This window comes from Grammomys surdaster, unplaced genomic scaffold, assembly GCF_004785775.1.
Source record: "Grammomys surdaster isolate TR1022 unplaced genomic scaffold, NIH_TR_1.0 100, whole genome shotgun sequence".
Classification (NCBI taxonomy): Eukaryota; Metazoa; Chordata; class Mammalia; order Rodentia; family Muridae; genus Grammomys; species Grammomys surdaster.
The window spans coordinates 9609000-9635310 of record NW_021604579.1 but is presented as its reverse complement, the minus strand read 5'-3'; the positions used below and the strand labels follow the sequence as shown (position 1 = coordinate 9635310).

General features: G+C 39.4%; 1 protein-coding gene across 2 annotated transcripts in view; it reads left to right on the top strand.

Annotated features, from left to right (window-relative positions):
* Eps15 (epidermal growth factor receptor pathway substrate 15) overlaps nucleotides 1–26311 on the top strand; it is a 64394-nt gene that overhangs the window by 20139 nt on the left and 17944 nt on the right. The window contains exons 5-11 of one of the 2 annotated variants that reach the window (XM_028786510.1): nucleotides 241–313; nucleotides 12915–13076; nucleotides 13427–13624; nucleotides 15398–15598; nucleotides 18006–18122; nucleotides 18302–18392; nucleotides 25275–25310. In XM_028786510.1, coding sequence (XP_028642343.1) covers nucleotides 241–313; nucleotides 12915–13076; nucleotides 13427–13624; nucleotides 15398–15598; nucleotides 18006–18122; nucleotides 18302–18392; nucleotides 25275–25310 — 878 coding nt within the window. Of the gene's footprint in view, nucleotides 1–142; nucleotides 314–12914; nucleotides 13077–13426; nucleotides 13625–15397; nucleotides 15599–18005; nucleotides 18123–18301; nucleotides 18393–25274; nucleotides 25311–26311 lie in introns of those variants that run through there. The other variant, XM_028786518.1, reaches the window with a different exon arrangement.

Here is a 26311-nt window from a genome sequence, read left to right as displayed (position 1 = left end):
TTTAATCTATCCTCCTTTCACCACATTTTAGTGAGGAAGCAATTTTTTCTTTACAAACAGAGCTTATATTGATTTCTAGCCCATAAATAATTTAAAGGGGGTAGAAAATTCTGCCCTTCATTTAAAAATTGAATGTTTCAACATGTATTTAAAAAGCGATTCAGGATTAGGAGGATGGATAGCCATACCAGCTGTAGCTGATGTTCTCAGATACTCTTGCATTGTTTGCTGGTCTTCTAGGGAAAAGAACAATGTGGAGCAGGACCTTAAAGAGAAGGAAGACACAGTTAAGCAGAGGACAAGTGAGGTTCAGGTAAGTGGGCTGTAGAATGTACTGCTCCGATTCTCATGGAGGAATTTTCAAGCTAAATGTATTTACTATTTGATGGGCATGATATTGGGTCTAGGGAATACCTAATATTTGTTTGACATAAATCTTTTTAAAAAAATGATGGTTGTTGCTCTGAATTCTGGCCTTTAAATATAATACTGCAATGAGAAAGCAGTGTTTTTAGGCACATATTTCTAAATTTGAAAATATTTTAATGATATTTATATGCTTATTCATTAAAGATAACTTTGAATGACTTGATTTAAATATTATTATACCAATAAAATTAAATTGGATCATCAAAAACCAAATTGCTTTTTGATGCATGTAAGATTTTTGTCAGCTGGGAGACCTACTGTTTTCAAAGACTGTTTCTCATGTCACTGGGAGGGTGGAAATGATAGAGACTTAAAATAACATCTTATGAAATGCTTTGTAGCCAAAATGTTGGAAACTTTGTCATAAAGAGATTTAATTCATTTTTGCTGTGTTGCATTAGTATTTTTATTTTATAAATAGAGGAGATTTTTTTAAAAACCTGGTTTTATTTGATAAATGTGACAGTGTTTTAAACATTAAAAACAGTATTCAGCAGTGTTTCATGTGGCCATGTTACTGGGTTGTGTTTCCTGAGGGCTGTATGGGGGTTGGATGTGCGGGCCCTGGTAGCAAGTTGCCAGCAAGAGCTCATGGATGGGCATTCCCTAATGTGTCACTTATGTGTTAGGTCTCTCTACATGTACTAATGGTGTTAAATGGGCAGATACTGGGATTTCTTAGACCCATCCTTTCGTTTGCTAGAGGAAAACCATGCTAGACTGGGGGAAGATGATTCACTGGAGGCTTGAGGAAGCCAGAGAGGCTTGTGGTTGGGAGTTGACTCTGACTGGATGACTGCGTTTATTATATGTATTGGAATTTTCCTAAGAGTGGTGTGAAAGTCAGGAGATTTATTACCAGCATTTCTCTTCCTGCTAATGAGATTGGGTGTAGGCTGGTAAGCTGCTTGAATTTCATTGTTTTGTGTAATTTTAAGCTTCTTGAGAAATGCAAACACTAGAACTTAATTTTAGTAGTTATTGCTGAATACAGCTTTGGAAAAGAGGACAAAAATCTACAAAAGTTGGTTTTTTTCTCAATATAATCACTGGTATAATCATAAACAACTTCTAGATTTAACCAACTGCTGTTCTAAAATATACAGGTTCTTTTAATAGACAATATCTTGTTATTTGAGTACATTTATAGGGAAAAACAAACAGAATGGAAATTTAAATAGCCAGTTTAGGAGAGGGCTAAAATTAATATTGTTCTTGAATATACTCAAATATTTGGTTTCTTATAATTATATAAATTTTATTGCTAAATTTCTCTTTTTTTGCTAAAATTTCTTCATAATGTACTTGCACATCTTGATTAATGGTGTTAGTAAAGTAACATTAAGCTTTGTGAGATCCATAATGTATGTTTGGCACATGAGTTCTGAACTGGTTTTTACATAGGGTACTTCTAAGTATGAGGCATTTAGGAGCTTGCTTAGTGTGGAACAAGCACTGCTGGCTGCAAATAAATCCACTGAAAATTAACATTGAGGTTAAGGAAAGTTCTGGGTTAGTAGAGTCATCTCTGTATTATCAATGGTAATGAGATGCTAGACCAAGAATGATGATATACATCTATACATCCACACATGCATACATACATACAATCACTTGGAATATATTCTATCTATCTATCTATCTATCTATCTATCTATCTATCTATCTATCTGCCTACCTATCGTCTATCATCTATCTATCTATCTATCTATCTATCTATCTATCACCTATATATTCAACCAAAACAACTCATTTTGTGATCATTTCCTGTTTTCTGAAGCACAAAAAGAAAAATTGATAAGATGTGGAGTTGATTACCTACTGAAGTAGCTCTGATTTACTATTTAGTAACAAGGTCAAGAGTAGGAGTAACCTGTAATTCCAATTTTCAGTCCTTTATTTTTCTAAACAGGGTTTCATGTAACTGGCATTAAACTCATGTAGTTGAGGGTGACCCAGGCCTCCTGATCCTCTTACTTCCACCTCCCAAGTTTAGAGATTACAAAAACCCTCCACCATAGCCTGATCTCAATATTGCTTTTCTGATTTTTCTCTAAAAGGCCATTTACTCAAGCTGTTATTAAATAGCAGCATCTAAGAAAGTGTACTTCACTACTTCTTTCTGACTCCACTGTCTAATGGAGATGCTAATAAGAAATGAAGCTTAGCCTATCATTGAGGATCCTACCTTGTCTCTTTTGAATGTTGTTGTTTCTCTAGTTAATAAAATACGTAATTATAATACAAATTCATATCTCAAGCATAGGAAAAAGATTTTAAATCCAAGAGCATTAAAATTTACTTTATTTTATGAGTGTTCTGCCTGCTCATATGTATGTGCACCATGTGCACACCTGGTGTCTGCAGAGGATGGGGTGGTGGTGGTGGTATCTGGTCCCTGGAACAAGTTATGGGCAGTTATGAACCGCCATGTGGGTGCAAAGAAATGAGCCTAGGTCCTCTGCAAGAATAGTAAGTGCTCTTAACAGGCAAGCTATGTTTCCAACCCCACCTGGAGTTTTTTGGTTGGTCTTAGTTTTGTTTTTGTTTTGGTGTTGAAGATTGACCCCAAGGCCTTGTGCATATTAAGCACATGTTCCCTCACAGAGCTACACTCCGGTCAAGTTTTTGGTTTTGTATTTATATATGCTCTCTACTTTAAAGTAAAATACTGACTTTCTTTTTTTTTCATTTTTTATTATTTTATTTACATTTCAAATGTTACCCCCTTCCCAGCTTCCCCTCCACAAGTCCTGTATCCCCTCTTCCCTCCCCTGCCTCTATGAGGGTGCTTCCCTACCTGTCCACCCATCCTGCCTCAATGTCCTAGCATTTCCCTATCCTTAGTCATCAAGCCTCCACAGGACCAAGGGGTTCTCCTCCCAGTGATGCCAGATACTGCAGTCCTCTGCTACATATCCAGCTGGAGTCATTGGTACCCCCTGTACTTGGTACTCTGGGAGCTTTGGGGGGTCTGGTTGGTTGATGTTGTTCTTCCTATGAAGTTGAAAACCCCTTTAGCTCATACAGTCCTTGCCCTAACTTCCCCATTGGGGTCCCCGAGCTCAATCCAATGTTTGGCTGTGTATATTTGCATCTGTATTGGTACAGCTCTGGCATAGCCTCTCAGGAGACAGCTATATGGGGCTCTTGTCAGTAAGCACTTCTTGGCATCAGCAATAGTGTCTGGGTTTGATGTCAGCAGATGGGATGGAAGCTGAACAACTATTTACTCAATGATAACTTGGTCAGGGAAGAAATAAAGAAATTAAAAACTTTTTAGAATTTAATGAAAATGGAGATACAACATACCCAAACTTATGGGACATAATGAAATCAGTGCTAAGAGGAAAACTCATAGCTCTGAGTGCTTCCATAAAGAAACTGGAGAGAGCATACACTAGCAGCTTAACAGCACATCTGAAAGCTCTAGAACAAAAAGAAGCAAATACACCCAAGAGGAGTAGACGGCAGGAAATCAAACTCAGGACTGAAATCAACCAAATAGAAACAAAAAGAACTATACAAAGAATCAACAAAACCAGGAGCTTGTTCTTTGAGAAGTCAACAAGATAGATAAACCCTTAGCCAGTCTAACCAGAGGGCACAGAGACAGTATCCAAATTAACAAAATCAGACATGAAAATGGAGACATAACAACAGAAACTGAGGAAATTCAAAAAATTATTAGCTCCTACTACAAAAGCCTATACTCAACAAAACTGAAAAATCTAGATGAAATGGATGATTTTCTAGATAAGAATACTGATTTTCTAAGTTTTTGTTTCTTGTGTGGTCTGTGAGTTCTTGAAACATTTTCTTTCTTCTCCCTGCTCCCAGTCACCCTGATACTGATGACTGCTTGCAGTTAAGATCTCTTCTCTCTGAGTGCCAGTTGTACATTTCCATTTAACCATCCTAGTGTTTATCATTTGAAACTCAGTCAGTCTAAAACAGGTTTTGTTGGAAAAGAAATGGCTTCAAGTTTGAACTTCTTATTTCTGTTAGTACTTTTCTTTTGTATTACTGACTTATCTCAAATATATATTTGAGATGTCTTAGGGGGTAACAGTGCTAGCTGTGCAAGCATAAAGACCCAAGCTAGAATCCCCAGTACCCACATAAAAATCCAGGCATTACTATACATGCTTATAACCACAGTATAGAAAGTAGAGGTAGGATCACTGGGATTTGCTGGCCACCAGTCTAACTCCAAGTTGAGTAAGAGACCGTCTGAAAGGATTAAGATGGAGAGTGATCTAGTTAGACATCTGAAGCCTTTTCTGACTTTTACAGATCTGTATGGCACAAGAAAGCACACACATACATGTGTACATCTTCCATCTTATATATATGAGTTTCTTGAGCTTAGAAATTCTGCTTTGGATCATATATGTCTTCCATTGTATTTGGAAATACAGTGTTAGATATTTAAGGAAAGTGTTCAAATTAAAAATAAACAGACTGAACTTATACAAGAAATTAAAAGTAGGGCAGAATATACCCAGAACCCACTGGCAGGGAGGATTAAAAGCATAATAGGTTTTTATAAAGTCCCACTTTAGTAACTTGACACAAAAGAAAGCTTCTGGATATTTGTATTTCATTAGTTACAAGTCAGTAACTAATGAATGATGAGATGGCTCAGCAGGTAAAGTTAATTGCTGCCAAGCCTGAGTTCACCCTCCTAGACCCACAAAGATCCTTAGTTGACTCCTTCAGGTTTTCCTCTGACCTCTATTACACATGCCATGCCATGTGTACATCCACATCCACAAAATAAAAAAATGTAATAAAACAAAAGATTAGTATCTCAGGCTAGGAGATGACTCAGTAGTTAAGAGCACTTGCTACTCTAAGAGAGGACATAGATTCAGTTCCCAGCACCCATATTGTGGCTCACAACCATCTGTAACTCCAGTTTCACAAGATCCTATACCACCTTCTGGCATCTGTTGGCACCGGGCACTCATTGGTACACATATATACAGAGGTAAATCATTCATACACAGAAAATCTAAAAAAAAAAAACAACCTTGAAAAACAAGTGCTAGTAACTCAGAGTAATTACCCAATTTTTTTTTCATTTTATTTCATTTATTTGGCTCCTCCCCCCCATCCCCAAGGAAAAGGGGTAACTGCTGTGGTTGGAAAAACAAGTCTTATTCCTAAGTCAGTGGGGTTGTTTGTTTGTTTGTTTTGTTGTTTTTTTGAGACAGGGTTTCTCTGTGTAGCCCTGGCTATCCTGGAACTTACTCTGTAGACCAGGCTGGCCTCGAACTCAGAGATCCGCCTGCCTCTGCCTCCCAAGTGCTGGGATTAAAGGCATGTGCCACCACTCCCCAGCTGGGGTTTTGTTTTCTTGGCTTATGGGTGGTTTGTTTGTTTGTTTGTTTGTTTGTTTAAGACAGGATCCAACTATGCAATCCAGTATAGCTGTAATTTGCTATTTTACCCAGACTTGTCTCAAACTTGAGATTACTCTGCCTACACCTCCCAGGTGCTGGAATTGCAGACATATGTCAGTGGACTTTTCATTTTCACTCCCTGAGGTGTTTTTTTTTAATGAAATAGACCTTTCCATGTTGCTAATATTTCATAGGTTTGTTAAGTTACACTTCTTTAGTAGTACATCAGAGTCATGTTAGTAAGAGTAGACTCTTAGTAAGTAGACTCTTAATATGCCTTAAGAGTTTTGTGTATTTAATTTATTTCTACCTAGCTCCTCATGATGTGTGGAGAGGTGGGATGAATTTGTCTGTTTCAGTATTTTGAGTAGTTTCTAGATAACAGGACATTTTTCTTAAGAATTCTTTCTTAGTGAAGCCAAGATTCCAAGTTGAGATAACCCTTTATTTATGAATGAGGTGTCTTAGATGTTCTCTAAAGTACACTTTAGCACTGTGTCTTATTCATCCTGTCCCTGCTGCTCTCCACTGGTGTCACCCCTCTTCCCTTTGCAGTCCACAGCACCACAAGGCCAGTAGAGCAGAAGCAGGGTTGTGCCAGCAACAGTCTTTAGAAACTCACTGCCCTGTGCAAGTTAGAACTGCACTGCCCTCGTTAGAGAGAGCTGGAGGCAGAGAATACTACAGTTTAAGGAGGGAGACAGGCGTTGGTTCCTTCATCAAGTTCCAGGAGAAGCAATTTTATGCCACAATAAAACAGTGGATCTGGACACAGGTAATAGTATAGAATGTTAATAGTATAGTGTTGCATGACACAGTAAGTGAGTGCGTTTGTGGTAAAAGTTCTTTCTTATTCATATTATCATATATGTTGCCACTTTTCATTTTGACTTAATTTTAAGTCTGTTTACTGAAAGCAAAGATACTTTGCTGTGGATTTGTATTGGAAATACGTTTTATTTTTAAATACTGTTTTATTTTTTAAAGCTTTTCTTTGTAAAGAATTTTTTCAAATGTTATGAGTGTTTGAGTGTTTACCTGAACATATGTATGTGCATACCTGGTGCTAATGAAGAGTGTGTTGGGACTTTTTCAGTTCTGAACAGTAGTGAGTGACCACCATGTAGGTGCTGGGAACCAAACTTATGTCTGAAAAAGCAGCAGGTGCTCTTAACTGTTGAGCTATCGCTTGTTTTGTTTTTAGCTTTTGAGACAAGGTCATACTTTGCTGACATAAAACTCCCTGTAGCTCAGGCTTATCTTGAACTCAGAACACTCATTTTTCCTCACCCCTGAACATGCTAGGATTGGAGGCATGAGCCACCACACCTGCCTGGCATTGTGTTGGAATTCTTATAGAGATGATTTTTCTCTTTATGTTGAGATATAAACATAAAGAAACACAATTTTTTATGTGGATGTTGATTAAGATTTAAGTATTTCCTAGAGGTCTTTTGTCAGGAAACTTCTCCTTAAGGCCTCTATTTTTGTGTTATGAGGTATGTTTTTATTGCAGCAAAGAAAAAAGAAAAAGCAATAAGATTAGGTTAACTGCATGAAAGTATTTGCTCTTATATAAGAGAGAGCAGGACTGCGTATATATTACATTGGTTTGTTTAGTCTCTTTCCTCTTATGGAAGCCTATTTTCCGGTGTTAAAATCAAGTCTCACTAAAAAATGCTATTTTTTAAAGATGTATTTTATTTATATGAGTACACTGTAGCTATCTTCAGACACACTAGAAGAGGGCATCGGATCCCATAACAGATGGTTGTGAGCCACCATGTGGTTGCTGGGAATTGAACTTGGGACCTCTTGAAGAGTAGCCAGTGCTCTTAGCCACTGAGCCATCTCTCCAGCCTTTTTGGAAGATAATTTCGTAATTATATTTATGTACAGAAAACTTAGTGTACATTTTTTAACTCAGTTTAGTGGCGAGTTCTTTAACCTTTGCCTTTTCCAGCTTGACAATGTGAGCCACAGACTTAGGACCTAGGACGTTGCCTCCCCAGTGGCGGTGGATCTTGTCATATCTGTCATTATAATTGGTCCTAATAGCTTCCACCAGCCTAGCCAGAGCACCCTTGTCTTCCGAGTTAACCTGTGTGAAGGCAACAGTGGTGCATGTCTTCCTGTGGACCAGGCGCCCCAGCCTGGCCTTTCCCTTGATGATGCAGTAGGGCACCCCCATCTTTCTGCACAGAGCAGGCAGGAAAACCACCAGTTCAATGGGGTCTACATCCTGGGCAGTCACCACCAGCTGAGCCTTCTTGTTCTCCACCAAGGTGGTGACTGTATTGACTACTGCTCAGAGGACAGGTGGTCTCTTAGTTGGGACGTCCCCTTTGCCAGCAGCTTTCTTCTCAGCACGGGCCAGTAGCCTTTGCTTCTCCTCTTGCTTTGTCTCTGGCCTGTACTTGTGGGCAAGGTTAAGCAGCTGAGTAGCTGTTTGCCTGTCCATGACATTATAGAGGATGGCTCTTGCTGCTGCAGCCTGATGTATCGGGGCCATTTAACAAAGCGTGTTAGATCTCTTTTGAAGTGGATGCCCTGCCCAATGCCGAAGTTCTTGGGCCTTTTCTCAAACAAAGGATTCACCACCTTCTTGGCCTCCTGTTTCTTGACAATGGCGGTGGCCGGGGCCACCTTCTTCCCCTTGGCCTTCTTTCCTTTGGCCATCTTGCTTGGCTGGAGGGGAGAGCAAAATACTATTTTTGAAAATTGTTCAGTGTATTACAGGAAATGAACATTGATCCTGTTACTGATAGTTCTTACATAAAAAGACCAGTAACATAGGAAAAATTTAAATTAATAAAATCACCAGAGATGTGATACTTTTATTTTTAAAAGGGGGCCAAGCTGGAGAAATGGCCTAGTGGTTAAGAGCACTGGCTGCTCTTCCAGAGGACCCAAGTTCAATTCCCAGCAACCACATGGCAGCTCATAGCTGTCTATAACTGCAGTTCCAGGAGACTTGAAGCCATTTTATAGCTTCCTTGGGCACCAGGCACACACATAACATATATGCAGATACAATACACCATACACATAAAATAACAAAATAGATTTTTTAGAAAGTCAAACTTGGCATCTTTTAATTGTAGAAAATAAAATGGATCCAAGAAATTTGTAAAATACAGGGCCAGAAATGGCTTATCAGGCAAAGCCTGAGGACTCATGCAGTTAGGGGCAGACCTGACTTTCACAGGTTGCCCCCTTCCCTGCACACACACACATGCATGCACACAAACACACACACACTACACATACCCAAACACCTTAGTGAAATGCAAGAAATCATTAAATATAAAATACAGTAAAGCATGAGAAATAATGAAACTTTTCTGTCAGTGAATATTTATTAACATTTGCTATATTTTATATACATGAATGATAATTAGATATATGATAATACTACCTACACCTTTCTATAAAGCTTTAAAAAAATAAGAACTATATTCTAAACACTTTCATATATGATCTTTTTAGGTAAATAATATTGTCCTTTTTGGATTTATATTAAAAGACAACATATCTGTGATTATAAAGACTAGATATAAACAGAGAATGTGAAATTCTAGATTCTTGTTTGAGTTGTAGAAAAAAAGAAATTGCATGGATGGGGAGAGTAACAGTTTTACTATTGTTTTTATTATTATTCTTTAATCTGTTTTTTTTTTTAACAGTCCAGTTGTTATCCCCCTCCCGGTTTGCCCTCCGACAGTTCCTCATTCCATTCCTCCTTCCCCCAGTTTTACTATTTGGGTTGTAGCAGGGTGTGGGTCTGTGCATATATAGGGGATGTAGAGAGGAGATATACTGGTCTTTGAGGATTTTGGATTACGTGGTCATAAGCACAGAAATGGATGAAGCCCCTGTTCCATTTCCTAATACAGAAATTCATGTTATAGGGGCTGGAGGTATGGCCCAGTGGTTAAGAGCATGTTCTTCCTGGATACCTGAGTTCAGTTCTCAGCAACCACGTAAGATGATATACAACTATCTGTAATACCAGCTCCAGGGGGTTCCAGTGTCTTCATCCTCCATGGGTACCTTCACCTACAGGTACATACCCACAGGCACACATACACAATTTAAAAAAGAATATTGTATTTTTAAAATTCACTTAATATATTACATGTACAGGATATATCAAATATTAAATTGATAAAAATAAACCAGTAATCTTAACTAAAAGTCTGAGAAGTGATCTGAATAGTTTCTCAGTTGCCCATTTGTGCTTTAGTTTTCTTACCTGCATATGTAACCAGTAAAAGCACCTACCTCTTGGATGTGCATGTGGGATGCATTCATGCCACAGTACACCTGTGGAGGTCTCTCCTTCCACTGTGGAGGTCCTGAGAATCTTTATCCACCAAACCATCTTACCAACCTAGTCTTTAATACACAATCAATTAAAATTTCTCCTCTACATAAACATAATCCTCAGTTCAGAAAGGACAGGTTTTAAGTGTGTTGTATCAGCTATATACCTCAGTGAAGTGATTTAAAATAATTATATACCAATGTTGAAAGCATTATGCTAATCAAAAGAACCCAGTTAGGGGAAAAATGCATGATTACATTTATGTAGAATATCTAAATTAGACAGATTTATAGAAAGTAGGTTGATGGTCGCCTAGGATAGAGGAGAATGGGAAGTAAAAGAAGGGAGGTCAGGAGTAAAAGGGGCAACTTGAAATGAAGAAGAGTTTCTTTGGGAGGTTGATGGAAATGTTTGGAAATGCCTTTAGGTGATAATTCTACAACTCCCTGAGTAAATTGATTAACTCTGTAGCTGTAAATTATCTCACAAAAGCTATTATAGAAAGTAAACTGCAGCCTGGAGGAAAGGGGTGGTGCCCTCCTTTAATATCAGTACTGGAGAAGCAGAGGCAGGTGGATGCCTGCATTGGAAGCCAGCCTGGTCTACAGAGTAAGGTCCAGGACAACCAGGACCACACAGAGAAACCCTGTCTTATTTATGTATTAGGAGTGGGATAAGGAGGTGTTGGTTATATTGGTCAGAAACTGACACTGTAACAGTAGGGGGGGAGGGAAGCCTTGAAAGAGATCAAATGTTTCGATGCCTAGGAGAAGAAGTAGTAAAGCACTGGAGGATGGAGAAGATCAGCAGAGCAGTCAGTGTGGTTGGAATAAACTGAGCAGAGGAAGGAGCATTTGGGCATGAGTTGGCACACAGGATAATATAGGTTCTTAGGGGCTTTGAGGGTTTTTTCCAGTGAGATGAAGACTGAAAGGTTTTGGTAAGGGATATGATTTGACACAAGAATTTGTTTTACTTCATGCTTTTAAAGCATTGTTTTCCAGTTGTGATGGTATACCTGTAATTCCACTACTTTTAGAGTCCAAGGCTAGCTAGTGCATCTGAGCTCAAGCCAGCTTGGGCTACATGAGGCCCATTCTCAAAAAAAATTATAAAAAGGTTGTTTTTCTTAATTTTAACTGACACACAGTAATTATAGGTATATCTTGGGATGCAGTATGACATTTCATCCTGTTTATACAGTACACTGATCAGAGAGGTAATTTTCAAAACTGTCACTCAGGCATGCATTATTTTTTTGTGTGTGTTGGTAACTTTGAAAGTCCTAGCCACTTACTTTGAAATGTTTAATTGCTGGGCTGGTGAGATGGCTCAGCGGTTAAGAGCACTGACTGCTCTTCTAGAGGTCATGAGTTCAAATCCCAGCAACCACATGGTGGCTCACAACCATCTGCAATGAGATCTGATGCCCTCATATGGGTGTCTGAAGACAGCGACAGTGTACTTACAAATAATAAATAAATAAATCTTTAAAAAAAAAAAAAAAAAGAAATGTTTAATTGCTGTGAACTATAGTTATCCTGCTGTGCTATGTAATATCAGGCTTTACTCCTATGTAGCTATATATACCTCTACTCTCAATCCTTTCTTCCCTACACCCACCCAAGGTCTGACAAATGTTATCCCCTACCATATGAGACTACTACTTTCACTGTTAAATATAAGTAAGAAAATATGGGATTTGGCATAAGTTGGAATTGTTCCTTTTGTTTTTGATGCTGGGGTTTTAACCGGGATCTTTGTGCGTGTGCGTGTGCGTGTGCGTGCGCGTGCGCATGTGTGTGTCCTGCTAGTCACTATGTAGACCAGGTATCTTAGGGTTTCTGTTGGTATGACCAAAAAGCAAGTTGGGGAGGAAAGGGTTTATTTGGCATTCACTTCCACAGCACTGCTTATCAAAGGAAATCAGGACAGGAATTCAAACAGGGCAAGAACCTGGAGCCAGTAGCTGATGCAGAGGCCATGGAGGAAGAGCTGCTTACTGGCTTGCTTCTCCTGGCTTGCTCAGCCTTTCTTATAAAACCTAGGCCATGAATCCAGGGATGACACCACCCTCAAAAGGCTGGGCCCTCCACATCAATCAATAATTAAGAAAATGCCATATAGCTGTATATTATGGAGGCATTTTCTTAATTAAGGTTCCTGCCTCTCAGATGACTTTATCATGTGTCAAGTTGACAATAAAACTAGTCAGCACACTAGACTAGCCTCAAACTCAGATATTTGTCTGACTCAGCCTCTGGAGCTGCTGGGATTAAAGGTGTGTGCTGACAAAAGGCTTTCTAAAAGTGTCAGGGGTGCTGAAAATACATGTCAGAGTAGCTGAGAGGAAGCAGTATAACTCCTTGGAAGGCAGCTGTCTGAGAAGGAAGGTGACTTCAGCCAGCACTGCAGGGAAGGATCTGCTTGCAGCCCTGCCACAGAAGAGAAGGGGAGTAGAAAGAAAAAGTGGAAGATGATGCCATGATTTTCACTAGAAGATTGAGGTTACAGCAGATTCAGGAAATAATGTGAGCTCTGTTTTGACACATAGCAGTCAGACATCCAAGGACTGATCTGAGTAAGCAGACTAGAGATCCAAATCTAGAAGAGGTCACTTGAAGACTGCATGTAAAATTGAGTGCTTCAGTCCTCTAATACAAAAAACTTAATAAACAAGACTTTGTTTTCCCTTAAAGTAGACTTAAAAATTTACCTGTCCGTAATGTGTGAATTTTCTTGTGTTTCAGGATCTTCAAGATGAAGTTCAAAGGGAGAGTATTAATCTACAAAAACTGCAGGCCCAGAAGCAGCAGGTGCAGGAACTCCTAGATGAACTGGATGAGCAGAAAGCCCAGCTGGAAGAGCAGCTCAAGGAAGTCAAAAAAAAATGTGCTGAGGAGGCCCAGCTGGTAAAGCCTGGCTGCTTACTGACCTACTCTCTACCTCCATCTCACTCCTGGTTTTAAAAAAATAACATTCCCTACTTGTTAGTGGCAGTCTAGCCAGCAATTGCTTGAAGGAGTTGGAGGGATGTTTATGAAGAGTTATAGTTCTCTGTAGTAGAAATTAGAAAGGTACTATCTTTCCAACTCTTGATTAAACAGATGTTACTTATGTTACATAGATGATGCCTCTAAGTTTCTTTTAGCCCCTTCCCTATTATCTTTTACTACCAAAAGAATACCTCAAAAGTTCCAGTGAACTAAATTAGACATCTCTTCATTTAATTCCCTCTCCTCCCATTCATCTCCGTTTATAGATTTCTTCCCTGAAAGCAGAAATAACTAGTCAGGAATCTCAGATCTCCACTTACGAGGAAGAACTGTCTAAAGCTAGAGAAGAACTAAGTCGCCTGCAACAAGAAACAGCACAATTGGAAGAGAATGTGGAATCAGGAAAGGCTCAGCTGGAACCTCTTCAGCAGCAACTACAAGATTCACAACAGGAAATCAATTCAGTAAGTGGAAACAAGCAGAATGCCTAGAGGGGCCTTGTTTGTACTTTTTGTAACCTTCTAACACCGGCTCCTCTTCATCTGCCTAGTTAGTATCTCTAGTTCTTAATGCTTGCAGTTGGTGTCTAATGGACATTTAAACAATGGTTTAGAGTAGGTCAGGTTTGAATGCTGGCTCTGCCATGTAGTAGGTGAATCACCTTTGAGTATCAGATTTTTCGTCTTTAAAGTTGAAGATTTAATAACAAGCCTGCTTATTAGGGCTATTACAAGGATTAAATGAGGCAAAACATGAGGTAAGTTAGCATAGTGTCTGATACATGAGTTCTCAGTAAATATTGTCTATTTTTATAAAAATAGCCTGTGCTGGCTGTTTTATGTCAGCTTAAAACAAGCTAAAGTCATGGGGACAGGAAGCTTCAATTGAGAAATGCGTCTGTGAAATGGGAGAAACCTATAGGGCATTTTTCTTTTCTTCTTTTCTTTTTTTCTTTTTGTTTTGTTTTTCGAGACAGGGTCTTGTATAACAGTCCTGGCTATTCTGGAACTCACTTTATAGATCAAGCTGGCCTTGAACTCACAGAAATCTACCCTCCCCTGACTCCCACATGCTGGGATTAAAGGCATACCACTATGTCTAGCTTGAAAGACAATTTCTTAATTAGTGATTGATGGTGAGGGCTCAGCCCATTGTGCCTTGTGACATCCCTGGGCTGGCGGTCCTGAATGCTATAAAGAAAGCAAGCTGAGCAAACCATGAGGAACCAGCCAGTAAGCAGCACTCCTCCATGGCCTCTGCATCAGCTCCTGCCTCCAGGTTCCTGCCCTGTTTGAGTTCCTATACTGAATTCCATTAATGATGAACAGTGCTGTGGGAGTGTAAGCCAAATCATCCTTCTCCCCAAGTTGCTTTGGTCATGATGTTTCATCATAGCATAACTAAGACACAACACAACTTATTGTCTTTTCTTGGGATTCCAATTTTTAGATCAATTTTGCTCATTGAAATAATTTCATTTTCTTGTTTCTGTTTTTATTATTATTTAATATATTATAATATATTGATTCTGCCTTTTTTGGCTTACTGTTGAATTCATTCGAATAGTTGAGGTCAAAACAGCTTTCTCCTTTGTTTATTGGACTTTGTGTAACTTATTTTTTAGAAGATACTTTTTAGGGCTCTTCTTTCCCATTTACAAAGAGTGTCAGAGCAGAGGGCCAGCTTGACTTACCCGATCTTCACTCCCTTCTCCAACAGGAATGTGGCCAATTCTAAAACTTCTTATACTATATAGTATACTATATATGCATATGTGTGTATGTATATAATATATATACTATATATTGCATATTATGTAGTATACTGTGAAGTATACTAAAGTATACTGTAAAGAATACTAAAGTATACTTTAATTTCCTATAACTCCTCTATAGCTTCATTGTTGAATCTCCTTTTCTGTTACTTGGCTATCTTTTCCTCTAGTATCTTGGGCCTTTCTTTTTCTAATTATACTCTGAAAGACTGCCAATTCTCAGAGACCTGAGACTGAATTCTTTGAGATTTCACAAGACTTACAGAAACAAATGCATGCATGCTGAAATTGCAGGAGGACTCACTGAAAGAGATTATTGCAGCTTTTAAGTCAGGCTGCATTCCTAGAGGAATCTGCTAAGAGGGAGCAAACGTGTCCTTGAATGAGTCTAGGAGATAGCTATTTGTGTGTTATATACAGTTCTAGTATTAAATTGTTTTATATTTCTACTTTGTATTGGCAGATGCAAATGAGATTGGAAATGAAAGATCTGGAAGCTCATAATAACCAATTAAATTGGTGCAGTAGCCCACAGAGCATCCTTGTAAATGGTGCTACAGATTACTGTAGCCTCAGCACCAGCAGCAGTGAAACAGCCAACCTCAACGAGCATGCCGAAGGCCAGAACAACCTAGAGTCTGAACCCATACACCAGGAGTCATCAGTGAGTTTTTATTCCGTAGTGTTTATTAACTTTCCCCCTCCCACCCCCAGGTAGATGAAGACCAAAGTTAGTGTGTACATACTTATACTTATATGTAGAGGCCAGGGGTCCTCCTCAAAGTGGTATTCCTCAGAGTCTCTGTCTGAGATCTAGGGCTTACCAATTAGACTAGGGTGGCTGGCCAGAAGCCCCAGGTATCTGTCAGTCTACACCTCTCCTGCTCTGGGATTTCGAACGCACGCCACCATGCTTGACTTTTTGCATGGATGGTGGGTATCTGAACTCAGGTCCTCATGCTTGAGTAGCAGGCACTTTATCAAATACGCTGTCTCTTCAGTCCCAGAACAATGTTTTGTTAGCATTGTATATAAGGAAATACAATTTTTAAGATAAATTTTAATTTTTATTTATGTATGTGTGTGCAGGAGCCAGAAGAGGGTTTCAGATCCTTTGGAGCTGGAGTTAACAGGCAATTTAAGCTGCTTTGTATGGGTGCTGGGAATTGAACTTGGGTTCTCTGGAAGAACAGCTAGTGTTCTTAACTTCTAGTAATTCCATCAGCCCCAGCAATTGAAATTCTTTCTTTTCAGTTTTAACTAATGTACAAATGTAATCTAATTAATAATTTTTTTAATAATATGGTCTTGTGTAGTTCAGGCTAGCCTCAAACGTAATATATAGCTAAGGATGTCTTTAAGCTCTTTTATTACTTAATGTGTCTGCCTGTGGAGAGAGGGGGGTTCACTAGTATGCTCACCTTTGGTTGCACTCATCCACATGTGCAACCATACATAGAGGCCAGAGTTAAACTTTGCTGTCTTCTAATACCACTCTCTGCCATCCCAGCGTTGGGGTTACATGGGGTTACACCCTACCATGCCTGGCTTTACTTGGGTGTTTTAAAGTTGAACTCAGTTAATTCTTCATGCTTGTGCACCAAGCACTTTACCAAGGGAGCCATCTTCTCATCTTTATGCACTTGGCCTGCCTGCCTCCATTTCCCATTTAATGGGTTTAAGAGAATATGGTACCACATCTGGTGTTTTGTTTACTTTTCATAGAAGATAGGTGAAAATCAGTATTTCTGGTAGGCATGGTGGCAGGCACATTTAAATTTTTGTTTATTTTGTATATATACACATACCAGAGTGACCATATGGAAGTCAGAAGAAAACATGTGGAAATCAGTTCCTCCTTTTACCTTATGACCAGGGATTGTACTCAGTTATCAGTATGTTTACCTGTTTAGCTCTCTCTGCAGCCCTGGCATATACTCTTAATCCCAGCGCTCGGGAAGCTAAGGAGGACGGTTGTGAGTTCTAAACCATCTTGGGCTGTACAGTGAGACAGTGTCTCAGAACAACAAAAGCACCTCTGTAGATAATAACATTTGGAGACAGGGTCTCACTGTGCTGCCCGAACATCTCTGTGCACTTGCTTCTGCCTCCAGAACTGCAGAGATAGCATGAAAACCTGGCTTAGGTAATAACATTATTTAAAGTTTACTTTATTTTTAAGTATTTAGGTATTTAATAGTTTAAATATTATTTTAATACTTTTTTGAAGTTAAATTATATCTCTTTTCCTTTTCCTCTAACCCTTCCACATTCTAGTGAAATTCACGGCCTCTTTTTCTTTAATTGTTTTACACACACACAAACACATACACGGAGACAGAGAGATAGAGAGACAGAGAGGCAGAGGGATGGAAAAAGGGAAGAAGGGAGGGAGGAGGAAAGGAGGAGCAAGGGAGGGGGAAAATAAATATAACCTGTTCAGTCCATATAATGTCTGTATGTGTATGAGTTCAGAGATGACCACCTAGGATTGGATAGAAAAAGAGGTTTTAGGGGTCTAGAGATATAGTACAATGGCAGATAGCTTGTGCATTATTCAAGGGGCCCTGGATTTGATTCCCTAATACCAAAATAAATTTTAAGACACGCAGACATACACACACACACACACACACACACACACACACACACACACATGCAGTTAAAAACTTGTTTTTAGCCATGCATTGTAATTCCTTTAAATCTTAGTACTCAGAGGTAAAAGCAGGTGAACCTCTAAGTTTGAGGCCAGCCTGGTTTACATAGTACATTCCAGGCCAGCCAATATTACACAATAAGACACTATCTCTCCAAAAAAAAAAAAAACAACAAAAAAAAATCTTTCCCAAAAGTCTTTATTATCTTTATGGGTGGGTATTGGCATACCACAGTGTTCTTGGGGAAGTCAGAAGAAAACTTACAGGAGTTTGTTTTCACTTCCTCTAGTGAGTCCTGGAGATTGAACTCAGGTTGTCAGGCTCAGCAACAAATGCTTTTACCCACCAAGCCATCTAACCAGCCTGAGACAAAAGATTTTTAATCCATCACGCTCAAATGTGTATCTTTGGTAGGTGAGAAGTAGTCCTGAAATAGCGCCTTCTGATGTGACTGATGAAAGCGAAATTGTGACTGCAACTGATAATGAAAAAGTTAGCCCCAGATTTGACGATGACAAGCATTCAAAAGAGGTGAAGATAACTGTACATTCAATTGTTCTTGTTACTCATGTCTTAAATGATCTTTGTAGCTGAAAAATATTTACTAAATTTTTCCAAGTATGTATATGATCAGAATGTAAGTCATTTGAAGTACTTTCTTTAAACATTTGGGTACTAAAATATCTGTTTTAATTAAAATTTATTTCTAGGAAGATCCATTTAATGTAGAATCAAGTTCACTGACAGATGCAGTTGCAGATACAAACTTGGATTTTTTCCAGTCTGATCCTTTTGTTGGCAGTAAGTATCTTTCTTTTGTAAGTGTATCCAAAACAGTACTTTCTTTTTTTTTTAAATTTTTTTATTGGATGTTTTATTTACATTTCATATGTTGTCCCCTTACCCCATACCCCACCCACCCAAGAACCCCCTATCCCCTTACCCCTCCTCCTTCTTATCTGTGGGTGTAACCCCTACCTACCCCCCCACTCTCACTTCCCCACCCTCAAAATTCCCACCCCCTGGGGCGTCCAGCCTTCATGAGGTCAAGGATCTCATCTTCCACCTATGCCCAGCAGGGCCCTCCAGTCTTACATATTCAGCTGAAGCCCTGGATCCCTCCCTAAGTGCTCCCAGGCTGGTGGTTTAGACCCTGGGAGCTCTGGTTGGTTGGTATTGTTGCTCTCCTCATGGTGCCTCAAACCCTTTCAGCTCCTTCAGTCCTCACTCTAACTCCTCCATTGAGAACCCCATTATCAGTTCAATGGTTAGTTGTGAGCATCTGCCTCTGAACATGTCAGACTCTTGAAGGCCTCTGAGGAGACATCCATATCAGGCTCTTATCAGCATGCACTTCCTGACTTCCACATCAGCATCTACCTTTGGTGACTGCACATGGGATGGATACTCAGGTGGAAAGGTCTTCAGATGGCCCCTCCTTCAGTTTCTGTCCCTCACTTTGTCTCCATATTTGCTCCCTTGAGTATTTTGTTGCTCCTTCTAAGAAGAACTGAATCACCCCCACTTGGTCTTCCTTCTTTATGAGCTTCATGTGGCCTGTGAGTTGCATCTTGGGCATTTCAAGGTTCTGGGCTAATATCCGATAATCAGTGAGTGAATACCATGTGTGTTCTTTTGTGATTGGCTTACTTCACTCAGGATTATAATTTCTAGTTCCATCCATTTACCTAGGAAACTCTCGAATTCATTGTTTTTAATAGCTGAGTAATACTCCATTGTGTAAATATACCAGATTTTTTGAATCCATTCCTCAGTTGAAGGGCATCTGGGTTCTTTCCAGCTCCTGGCTATTATAAATAAGGCTGCTATGAACATAGTTGAGCATATGTCCTTGTTATATGTTCGAGCATCTTCTGGGTATATGCCTAGGAGTGGTATAGCTGGATCCTCAGGTAATGCTATGTCCAATTTTCTGAGGAACCGCCACACTGATTTCCAAAGTGGTTGCACCATCTTGCAGTCCCACCAACAATGGAGGAGTGTTCCTCTTTCTCCACACCCTTGCCAGTATCTACTATCACCTGAGTTTTTAATCTTAGCCATTCTGACTGGTGTGAGATGGACTCTCAGGGTTGTTTTGATTTGCATTTCCCTGATGATTAAGGATGCTGAACATTTCTTTAGGTGCTTCTCGGCCATTCGAGTTTCTTCCGTTGAAAATTCTTTGTTAAGCTCTATACCCCATTTTTTAATAGGGTTATTTGGTTGTCTGGAGTCTAATTTCTTGAGTTCTTTGTATATATTGGATATTAGCCCTCTATCAGATGAAGGATTGGTAAAGATCTTTTCCCAATTTGTTGGTTGTTGTTTTGTCCTATTGACAGTGTCCTTTGCCTTACAGAAACTTTGCAATTTTATGAAGTCCCATTTGTCAATTCTTGATCTTAGAGCATAAGCCATTGGTGTTCTGTTCAGGAACTTTTCCCCTGTGCCCAAGTATTCAAGGCTCTTCCCCACTTCTCTTCTATTAGTTTCAGTGTATCTGATTTTATGCAGAGGTTCTTTATCCACTTAGACTTGAGCTTTGTACAAGGGGATAAGAATGGATCAATTTGCATTCTTCTACATGTTGTCCTCCAGTTGAACCAGAACCATTTGTTGAAAATGCTGTCCTTTTTCCACTGGACAGTTTTAGCTCCTTTCTGATATATAAATTATATAATCATTAAGGCTTCAGTTTTGAGAGTGTATTTTTTTCAATATAAGTAAAGCTAAGAATAAGTGTTATTTGCTACTATTTAATTTTAACATTTTACCTTAGGATTATCTGATTAAGAGAATTTTCTTCAGAGTAAAGGCTAAAGGAAAGATATATTATAAGCCAGTGGTAGAGATTGCACATTCATGAATCAGCATTACTTAGCTAATAATTACTAAAATACTAGCACCAGGCCAAGCATGGAATCACACTTCTGTAATCCCAACATTTTGAGTTTAGCCTGAGCTTTAGAACAAAACTGCTTCAAGAAACTTTTTAAAAATCAAGAAAAAAAGGAAAAAAAGCTAACACTGTAATTTTGAATCATTAGAAGGTGTTGGGCATGGTGACATAATTTTTTAGTTTTCGTACTCAAAAGACAGAAGTAAGTAGATGGATCTCTTGTGTTCAAAGCCAGCATAGCTTACATACCCAGGGCCACACAGTGAGATTATTATCTCAAAAAAATAAAATAAAACTGAAATAACAGTGGAAGCTATAATAGAATTAGATGTCTGATTTTCTTTCCTTAAGATATTTCTAATTTTAGAAACTTAAATCTAACTGGGCATGGTGGTGCATGCCTTTAATCCCAGCAGTCAGGAAGCAGAGACAGATGAATCTCTTGAGTTCAAGGTCAGCATGGTCTACAAGAGTGAGTTCCAGGACATCCAGGGGTACATAGAGAAACCCTATCACAAAAAACAAACAAACAAACAAACAAACAAAAACTCTGACTAAAATATATCATGACTGTGAACTATGTTAAATATTCCTTTTGTCAATGGTCTTTTGAATTATATTTTATTTCCAGATCTATCTTGTGAAACTGAGCTTGGTATCATAGGTGTATGATGTAAATTCCAGCACTTGGTAAGCAGAGATGGGAGGATCCTGTAGGCTTCAGGCCAGTCTAGTCTACATAGTTTGTTTCAGCCAGGGCTGCATAGTGAGATCTAGTCTCAGACAAATAAGGGGCTGGAGAAATGGCTCAGCAGTTAAGCCTTGGCTTAATCTGCTTGCTGCTCTTGTAGAGGACCTGCGATCTGTTTCCAGTGCCCACATGGCAGTACAACTGTGTGTCACTCCAGTGCCAGAGGATCTGATGCCCTCTTCTGTCTTCCACTGGCACCAGACATGCACTTGGTGCATAGAAAGCAGACAAAACACTTATACTCCAAAATAATTAAATAAATAGATGAATAAATGAATAAATAAATAAACAAAATTTATACAAACAAAGAACAAGAGATATAAACCTAAGACACACAAGCAATATAACTTATCCAATAGTCATGGCAGAAAGTTATTGATAACTTATCAATAGTCATGAGCCCGAATATTTGAACTCTCTAAAATAAACAAACACAAAATAGTTTTTTGAAATGTGTAAAGCGCCAAAAAGTAAACATAAGTTTTGCACTTAAAATACATAGGACTGAGATTGTGCTCAGTAGAAGAGTACGTCGTAGCAGACTTAATACCTTGGTTTGATCCTTAGAAGTACAGACCAATCATTCAGTCATAGATTAAGAACACTTACAGTTTTAGAGTTGTCACCTTAATCTAATTTTGGAGCAGTTTAACACTTTTCCCCACCTCAGCTCCAACCTAATTTTCAAATGAACATAATTATTTAACTATTTCTCCAAAATATATATGTAAACAATCAGTAAGCTTATTGAAAGATTTACAATGTTAATCAAACTCCCAAATGAGCTACCACTTCACATCTACTAGGATGGCTGTAATCAAAAGCTAATAACAAGCGTCAGTGAGGTATATAGAAATTATAACTACCATAGACTGTAGCAGGAGGTATTAAAAATGCTCCTGGCTCAGCCACCATGTTCCTTCGCTTAGTCCAGCACCTGCTGGCAGTCTCAGTGGTGCTGGCCCAGGCTCCTCCTCCCCAGACACTGGCATGGTTGCTGTCTCCGCCTACCAATTCCATGGCCTCCGTGGCTCTAGGCCTGGTTCCTAGGCCAACTCTGCCACTTCCATGGCGCTAGGCCTAGCCCCATGCAATACCCACTATCCTTGTGGTTAGATATCACAATACCTAGTAACCCAGTAAATCAAAACTCTTAATGCTTAGAGTTAAACAGTCAGATTTATATATCAATGAAATCTCAATACACGAGATGCCCACACAATTTAGATAAGTTATCCCAGTTATCCTAAGCTTTTGATATGAATAACTACTGAGGCTACAAAGTCCACGGGGGTCACATCTGCCTCCATTTCGCCTTCCTTTTCTCCCCCCTTCTGAGCCCCTCTCTCAGCCACTCTTAGCTCCGCCTCTCTTTTCCATGTCCAATCATAGACCTCCTGCTGCACTAATATTTAAAATAGATTTGGCAGGGAAATTCCTGCTACAATACACTACTCCTGGAAATGTGAAATGGTCTTTGGAAAACTGCCAGGCAGTTTCTGAACCAATAATTAGAATTACTTTATGTCCTGATATGTACCCAGGAGGAATGGACACACACAAAAACATGTATATATGTCTTTTTGCTTAGGTTTTTTTTTTTTTGAGACAGGGTTTCTCTGTGTAGCCGTAGCTGTCCTGGAACTCACTCTTTATACCAGGCAGCAAAAATGTATATGTCAATGTTGAGCAGCACATCATTTTTTTTTCTCCTTTTCAATTAGACTGTCTTTTTTTTTTCCTCTAATTATGTATGTGGGCATGTGAACATGAGTACAGAGGCCCGTGGAATCAGATCCCTCTCGAGCTGGAGTTGCAGGCAGTTGTAACCTGCCCAGTTTGGGTGCTAGGAATTGCTCCTTGGCAAGAGCAGTATACACTTTTAAATGCTGAGTCATCTTTCCAGCCCAGTTTATCTTTTTATTGTTGACTTGTAAGAGCTTTTTACGTGTTCCAAGTAAAACTCTTAACATATGATTTGAAAATACTTTATTAACTCTCTTGCTCTGCGTGTGTGCGCATGTGCGTGTGCATGTGCGTGTTTGTGTGGAGTTTTTTTGAGACAGGTTATTATTCTGCCTCAAGCTAATGGTAGTCTTCTTTTTGCCTCACCCTCCTGAGTGTCGATTATAAGCATGAGCATTCATACCGTTTCTTCTCAGAATGTATAGTTGGAGCTGTTAAATCTGGAGCTTTGGGGCTGGAGAGACAGCTCAGTGGTTGAGGACACTTGCTGCACACTACCAGAGGACCTGGATTTGGTGCCTAGCACCTACAACAGGTAGTTCAAACTGCCTGTAACTCCACTCCAGGCATCTGATCTGATGTACTCTGGCCTATTGTGCACCTGCATGCATGCACACACACACACACACACACACACACACACACACACACACACGATGAGTGGGTGGAGATCTTAATAACTAAAGAGATTTAGAGATTTAGTGTAATTAATTCTATATCCAGTATGAAGTAAAGATCTTTTTTGTTGTCTAAACATCTTTTTTTTTTTCCAAGACAGGATGTTCTGTAGCCTAGACTGGCCTCAGACTCACTGTACAGCCAAAGCTAACCTTGAACTTCTTCTGATCCTTCTCCCTCTACATTTAAATGCTGAGATTATGATGCACACCATCACACCAGACATATGGGGTTCTGGGGCTAGAGCTCAAGACTTTGTGCCACCCAGGAAAGCACTCAGCCAATGTAAACTATCTCCCTTTCCTGGCCCTGCTGCTCAGGTCTTGAGAGTCAGGGTCTAGCAAGAGAGAAAGTGGGGATGGAGGGACAAGAGATACGAAGAATGGAGACAAGACAGAGGGTCTGATCAAATCTCGTTTATGGAAAGGAAATCCTGGGTATTTATACGCTTTTCCACATGCCTTGCTGCAGTGGACAAGCAGGGGAACACAGCTAAAGGCACTTTGTCACATGACTTACAGCCGTGGATACCAGTGTGCCTTGCAGCTGGGGGCACTAAACAGCAAAACAAGGTATGTGAGGAAAAAAAAGATGTTTAACAGAGTGTGCTCAGCTGTTGTGGGCTGTTGAAAAACAAGTCTCTTGTCAGGGTATATGATCTGAGATGGCTGCAAAGATGATAGCCGCTTTCTGCTAGGAGTTGGCTCCCAACACATCCTCAGCCCCAAATACCATTTGTTGAAAAGACTGTACTTTCACCTTTTCTTTGTTATGTGCTTGAGACACTCTTGTCAAAATTCAAGTGGCCATAGATGTGAGAGTTTGCCTCTGGCTTCTAAAATTTCTGACAGTTTTTGGTTTTGTTTTGTTGTTGCCTTAGTCAGGCCTTCTTTATTACATGAAGTACTGTTGGTAATATCTACTCAGCCTTGTGAGGAGTAGATGTTTTGTTGGTAAATGTTTACTATTGTGTCTCCCTTCTCCTGTAACCTCTGTCCATCAAAGGTAAGTATATTTGGTTCTTATGTTAGTTACTCTCCTGTTGCTATGATAAAACATCATGACCAAGGCAACTTACGGAAGTCAGAGTTTATTTGGACTTACTATTTCAGAGACTTAGAGGCTGTAATGGCAGGGACTGCACAGCAGCAGGCATGGCAGCCAGAACAGGAAGCAGAGAGCAAACATTAAGTCAAGTCTTAGAGCTCTCAAAGCCTGCCTCCCATGGCACACTTCATCACTTCATCCAACAAAGCTAAACCTCCTAAACCTCCCCAAACAGTGAAACCAACTGTGAACCAGGTGTTCAAAGGCCAGAGACTGGAGGACATGTCTCTTCAAACCACTGTCATTCTTATTTGCCTTTTTATGATGTGTATTAAGTCGAGCATTTACTTTTTATTATTTTAAATCTTACATAAGGTGAATAGCATGATTCTATTGAAATAGAATCGTTGCATTAAAGTATTATAGTATTGAATTAGAATTGTTGAAACTGCTATTGTTTAACTTAATTTTGCTTTTGTTTTAAAAAAATATCCTTTTCTACAACAATAAATAATAGTATTTATTTATTTATTTATTTTTACCTTTTTTTTTGCCACAGGTGACCCTTTCAAGGATGATCCATTTGGAAAAATTGGTCAGTATATTTTTGAGTTTCTTCTTAACTTTAATTCTATTCTGTTATAGCCTTATATTGTATTTAGTGAGAACACAGAACTTGAATAGTTCTAGGAGATGAACTGCTTTTTAGTTTTAAAACTGCTCTAAAGCCAAGGTGTGTGTGTGTGTGTGTGTGTGTGTGTGTGTGTGTGTTGAGCAAGGACTCTTATCTGTCACGAGCAGGCTATTGATAAGGATTTAGTATCCCCTTGGGGAGAGGAGTAGGGAGAGGAGCAACCGGTCCTGCTCCACTCAGGGATTGTATGCTGGATTTGACTGTGAGATTGTCAGCTCCACGAGAGGGAAGAGAGAGTAAGCCAAAGACAGGGGTTTTAGAATTTAGTTACTCTTTAATGATGCACAGCAAGCAATGCTAAGGCTATTGCTACAACAAGATATTGCCACATTTCATATGCATTGCCTCTAACAATATAGTGCACAATGAACACAAATAATAAGTTGCTAATTACCAAAGAAATAAGCATAGCAATAAACACATCATTCATTCATGGATTATACGACCTGAGTCCTTTTGATTATTTCGGGTTACAGGTCCAGAGTCCTGGAAGGTGGGGTCAGGCTGTGGCTTCCAGATAGTTGAATTGCTAATTTGACCTAGAAGGGTGCTTGACCATGAAGCTGGGGCATTGGTCTCTCGGTTAACTCTTTGATGACTGGGTGCTGAGGAGGCTTTGTCCAGAGGATCACATTAGCCAGTCATGGCTACAAGTGTGATGAAGTGCTCCGATTAGGCTCCTTTTTTATGTTTGGTTTGACATTACTGCTGCCATGCACACCAGCTAACCACTCGTGTCTGGTTATCTCAACACAACTTTACTTCCAGACTTGTCTCTACAAGTACCAGACTTGTCTCTACAAGTTTCCTATTACAAAATGGAGTTGTCCTGTTCAGGGCCTGCTCCTTACAGTGTGTGTGTGTGTGTGTGTGTGTGTGTGTGTGTGTGTGTGTGTGTGTGT